This window comes from Octopus sinensis, linkage group LG11, assembly GCF_006345805.1.
Source record: "Octopus sinensis linkage group LG11, ASM634580v1, whole genome shotgun sequence".
NCBI classification, from domain to species: Eukaryota; Metazoa; Mollusca; class Cephalopoda; order Octopoda; family Octopodidae; genus Octopus; species Octopus sinensis.
In genome coordinates this window covers 63,851,235-63,857,234 of record NC_043007.1, presented here as the reverse complement: position 1 = coordinate 63,857,234, position 6,000 = coordinate 63,851,235, and the positions used below count along the sequence as shown (strand labels likewise).

The window sequence follows — 6,000 nt, the reverse complement described above, 5'->3', positions numbered from 1 at the left end:
AATTGTACTGTCACAATTTCAAGACATATCTTCTATAAAGAGATACCTTTTCCCTTTTCTGAAGGACTGCACTCCAGACCCGTCTGGCACAGAAGGTATATTTGCATATTATGCACTTTCACACCATCAAAACAACATTTAATATTATAAATGATATCCATATGTAAACAAGGATTTTATATACATACATGCATATATATACATGTATATATATATGTGTGTATATATATACATACACACGTTTCATCTTTGCTTCGTAGTGTAATATGTCATTTATCTGCTCACCTTGTCATGTGATAAATTAGTTCCATCTGGAAAATTTACCCCTCTAAAACTGTTGCATCAAGTTGTTACACATTTTATTTTGTTTTTCTTTCTTCTTTTGCCTTTTTAATTAGCTCGAATGTAATTTTTGTTTTCTATCAAATACAATAATGTGTTTTGACTCGATACTATATAGACATGAATCATGTTTTCGTCTGGAAGTATACACCTTTTCGTTTTAATCGATACTCTACTTAATACCTCTCCAAAATTATTCATTTTGTGTGTGTGTGTTCGTCAAATAAAGTAAATAAAAGAATTAAAAACTCTACAATATGACAATACTGTTTTGCGAAATGTCAAAATGGCTGCCTGAATATAGTTTCAGATAGTTTTTAACTTACATATACAGAATTATTAATTTGTATTCTGTGATTGTTATATAATGAATCCAATATATTTAATAAAATTTTATTGTTATGACAGTCACTATTGTATATTGTAGATTTAGCAGTTTCAAGTGTTGAATGAAGTAGTAACTTTCGCTTTCCTCGGAAAAATCAAAAAAGTGGTTTTGAATATCAAATTGTTATACATAATGTTAGATTATCAGATTTTCTTTTTTTACCTTAATCATCCCCGTATAGCTAATATTAAGGTAAAGTTTGCTTCAATTTCTCTCATTCATTGGAATCTCATGACGACATCCTCAAAAATATGTTGAGGTCTCTTCAACTAACTTTTATCTCTACCTTATAATAATGATGATAATAATAATATAATAATAATAATCCTTTCTACCATAATAATAAAACCCTTTCGTGTGATTGACGCACTAGATACCAACTTATTTGTTCCGACTTGCAGCTCTGATTTCAAGTCTGTCTGAGGTCGACTTCGCCATCCGCTCCTCTATAAAACATGTACCAGTAATACACCCTGAAATCGAATCAGTCACTTATACCTTTCCTTAAGAAGTATTGGTTTTTCTCCCCAGTATATCAATATTTTATTGAATACGTTGGTCTCTTGACTTCCCATTCAAAGTATTAGTCCTAACTGTTTTTTTTTTTTTTTTTGGAATTTCATCTGTTTACCATATCTGTACATTTGTAGGTTTAGTGTTACGATTAAAATAGTTTGGCAAACGTTAGGAACTCGTCTTATAAAAAGAGAGGCATTGTTAAGTAGAAATCCATGCATATTATTAATCTTTATATATATATGTATTCATCAAAGTATGCAGTATTATAGATCCATTGCAGCTGATCTTACTAATCAGTTTCGTACTGGGTACTAAAAGCAGATGTTAGATAACAGCACGGTTACATGCCAGAGTGATTGGCTGTTATGGATACAATATTCTTTGATTAATATATCCATTCTATTGACAAATATACGGATGTATCTTTTTTCTAACTTATGAATTCTTAGACACGATATATACTACTGCATCAAATTAGTAAGGTTTGTTGAATTTAATACATTCCCAAAACTCAACTCACGTTTGACATACATCAGTATAAAGTTCCATGTTATATTCATAAATGGTAAACAAGGAAATTTGGTGTGAAATGCTTCTGGAGACTTGATTTTTTTTTTTAATACAATTTTTTCGGGTATTAGTTTTATATATATCCTTAAAAGTGTTTTAGCCCGAAGGCCGCGGCCATGCTGGGGCACCACCGCTGGTAAAATAGTATTATGGAAATTTCATTTGATTTTACTTTTTTCTTTTTACCTGTGTCTTTAGCACATCATTCATTAACTTTATCTAGATTAAAGCATTGGCCTACTTAAGTTATTTTCCTTGGTTCATCATCATCATCATTATTATTATTCAAATTATTGCTAGCCTAAAACTGGTGGAACTTCTTATCAGTATGTGAAAAGTACTATTAACTGATCAAAGGGAGCTTATATTCATTATTCAGTAAGTTATCCCTTACTTTATTACTCAATAGTTTACCTATTCACACTTGGGTATACCATGTTTTATTGTTTGTTTGTTTTTATATATTTTGCTTTTTAGATGTTTTTGCAAATGTAGTGTAAACTTTTTCTATTTTAGAGGTTTTTTTTTTATTTTAGTACTTATTACTATTTTCTGTTCTTTTACTAATGGTTTGTTATTCTGACCCAAGTATATCTACTACTACTACAAGCACCATCACTAATCCTTAATAATTTCTTAGTTATACATGCAACCTTGAAAAAAGGAAGAGATGATAAGTTGAAATTAGAATGCTTTTTCCAAAGGCCTAACTGAAATGGTTCGCATTAGAAATTGAAACAAAATTGAAATAGGATTACAAACTGAGTTATTTGTTGACTACCTTTAATTAAAATTTCTCACATGGCACAAGCAACAAAATGGTAAGTGTAACTAGTGTCAATAAAATGGACCCCAGTACATGGCTGGTACTTATTGACTTTGTGAATTGAGAAGTACTTTTTAAACTGTGGATAATGAAATTCTGCTAAAATTTCACTCGAGAAGACACTTCAATACTTTACATATTTGACCATTACCTCAAAGCTAACTAATAATGAAAATTTTGTCATTGATAACATCATCCAGTGCTCCTCACTTTCACTGCAGTATCTAGATTGTGCACATACTAGCTTCCTTGTTGATTACCAACTGCTAATAAAATCTGCTGCTTTTGGTTATGTTGTTTATACAGTACTTTTTACTATTGGTCAAAGGCCTGAAATTTTGGAGGGAAGGACTAATTGATTACATAGATTCCAGTGCTCAACAGGTACTTATTTTATCTGCCCCAAAAGGATGAAAGGCAAAGTCAACTTTGGCAGAACTTGAACTCAGAACATAAAGCCAGAAAAATGCTGGGAATTGTTTTGTTTGGTGTGCTAACAATTCTGCCAGCTTGCTGCCTTCATGTCTTTTATAAAATGCAGGGTAGCCATGTATCTCCTCTACAACAACAAACCTGTTCCAGTCCCTTTATCATACTCTAACCTGTCATTACCTTGCATAAAGCTGCCTCCCTCTTTACTAACTCCTACTCAGTCTGAGAGGTGCTTTTTACTTTGTAAGCTACATGGCAACCTTACTAGTGTTGCTGCCATGAAACAGAAAACACCAATTAGATTCTGTGAAGTGGTTGGCATTAGGAGGAGCAGTTAGCCATGGAAATCATGTCAAAACAGACATTGGAGCTTAATACAGTCCTCCAACATCAGATCCTGTTAAACTATCCAACCCATGCTTGCATGGAAGGCATGTTAAATAACAATGCCAACAACCATCATTTAGCTTCTTCCATTACTCTCTTGTGTCACCCTCTTGTTCCTATCATTCTGGTTCTCCTATTATTCTATTCCCCTTTCTCTTCCTCTCCTCTAACTCAGTTGTGTGAGGTGAAAAGAAACAAACAACATGAGGTAGGATAGGAGATAATCTTTCTGGTGTTGGAGAACAAATTAGTACAGACAACATAGAATAGAGAGAGAGCTCTTTAGTCTTGTCAGAGACAAGAAACCTTTCTATTGTTGGTGTCATGATAAAATAATCCTAGTATATCCTTCAGAGTGATTGGCACCAAAAAAAAGAATTAGACCATAGAAACTTTGTCAAAAAAAAGATCAGTTAGTTCTTAGCCAACCCAGGCTAGTATCAAGAAGCAAACAAAAATTATGATGCTGATGTATCTATGTTGCCTTGATGCTTAAATATTATCCTCTTGCAGTCAATAATAAATAATGATGTTACAATCCTCAAAGGGTATTTATATTCTTTTTTAGTGTCATAATCTAACAATTTATACTGGTTATTCTATTTTTGCTAAATTTTTGAACCACAAATGTCTATAAGGTTGGTGCTCAATACTAGTGAGTTTCGCATTAAATAGATGAGAAAGAAAATACCCACTTAGACAGGACACTGGCATTTCTCATGAGAGAAATTGGGTTCAATATTGCAAACTAAAAAAAATATTTGTTACTTCTCAGTGGTGAACCCTTCCACATTGTAGTACTTAATTAGAGTTGAGTAGCTTTTGCTGTTTCTAATTTAGTGTTTTGGTCAAGAACATAACTCTTTATCAGTGACAGGATACAGATTGCCTGCCTCATAACTGGCTGTTTGGTAATTTGTACACTGAGCTTTCTGTGGCTCTATCATTATTTGATGCTGACCAGCAATATTATTATTTGTATTGTTATCACAAAGCTTAGAGTCAGTGTTTTGAGTGTCTATCATTATCAACACTATCTAGTTCAAGTATTCAAGTCAGTGTTTTGAACTTTTGTGTCAGTAGCCATCTCGAACATTTAGAAACTTCTAAATAGGTGTTTATAATCATTTTAGATATTACTGTTTTTCACACTTTGCTTTCCACTCACTTTTTTCCTTATCATAGTTCGAATAGGATGGGTTTGTAAAATTTAAAATATGAGCAATTTTTCTTTCTTTCTTTCTTTTTATTAGTTTGATTTCCTTACCACTCACTTCTCAACTTCAGAGTAGAAGTTGTGGTATCTGTTTCATAGATAGGCAACAATGTCAATCAGATTAATGTGTCTTGACTGAACTTAACTGAAGATGGTTGTACATTATCAATTTGGTATCTGAATTAATTCTGTTTGCATATTGTTTCTGTTCAATTTCTTAGATGCTTGGTCATCATCTTGGGATTGGACAGTGGAATCCCAGAATCAAGATGAAGAAGAAGAGAATCATAATAGAAGAAAAGAGCATGAGACATGGCTACAAGATTCCATAATATCACTATCCCCAGCCAATGATTTATTGGCCATTGCTAATGAAGATCGTATTGTCCTTCTTGCTCGTAAGTCTCTTTACTTGAATTTATTGATATTTTCAGATATTCACTCTTACATAATCAATCAAATATTTAATAATTTCAATGTTACTTGATTTATTTGCATATTTTCCTCTTTCTTTCTTAGGTTCAGCTGGTATCAATGTAATGTTTATTGGAGTGGAAGGATTTTAATATTCACATATGTATTGTTGAAATAAATATAATTACAACTGGTGGGAAGTTTTATCCTATTGCTAACTATTTGAACATAATACTAAGTGACATTTGTTTTCAATCAAACAGACAATTGTGCTTATTGGTTAGGGTGTTCAGCTCATGATCATAAGATTATGAATTTAATTCCTGGAGCCACATTGTGTCCTTGAGCAAGACACTTTATTTCAATTGCACCATTTCACTGAGCTGGCAAAAATGAGTTGTACCTGTAATTATCACATTCCATGTCATGCTGAGAACTATGTTAAGGTTATGTGTGTCTGTGGAGTGCTCAGCCACTTACATGTTACTTTCATGGGCAGGCTGTTCTGATGACCATATCAACTCAAACACTTGTCATAACTGATGGAGTGCCTGTAATTAATTGTCAATGTTTTTCTATTGTCAAGTGAAAATTAACTAGTAATGTGCCTTATTTTTTCCCCCCTAACTCAATAATAAACAATTTTGAAATTCTCTTCATCATAGTGATCATAATTTTAAAAATAATCATTTGTTATTATTATCATCAACTTTTTTATCATAGAAGTTTTTCTTTCAGATTGTCATTTCATCATCATCACTTCTGTTCTTATTGAAATTTGTGATGAAAGAAATTTTTGACACCATCATTAATGTCATTTTTCCCGGTGATCTTTTTCATCATTGTCCTTTATTGTTAACTTTCCTCTTCACTAAATTTATCCTCTCAGTATACTTCCACCTTTTA

General features: G+C 32.2%; 2 protein-coding genes across 3 annotated transcripts in view; one reads left to right on the top strand and one right to left on the bottom strand.

Annotated features, from left to right (window-relative positions):
* The window catches only part of LOC115217405 (DNA repair protein XRCC3-like), a 215,100-nt gene extending 214,796 nt beyond the window's left edge, over positions 1-304 (bottom strand). The window contains exon 1 of the mRNA XM_036507601.1: positions 286-304. The gene's annotated coding sequence lies outside the window, so the exon portion shown is untranslated. The remainder of the gene's footprint in view (positions 1-285) is intronic.
* LOC115217564 (rab3 GTPase-activating protein non-catalytic subunit) overlaps positions 1-6,000 on the top strand; it is a 72,018-nt gene that overhangs the window by 125 nt on the left and 65,893 nt on the right. For both annotated transcript variants that reach the window (XM_029787304.2, XM_029787303.2), the window contains exons 1-2: positions 1-95; positions 4,902-5,078. The exon at positions 1-95 is cut by the window's left edge and continues 125 nt beyond it. In XM_029787304.2, the coding sequence (XP_029643164.1) occupies positions 1-95; positions 4,902-5,078 (272 nt within the window). The remainder of the gene's footprint in view (positions 96-4,901; positions 5,079-6,000) is intronic.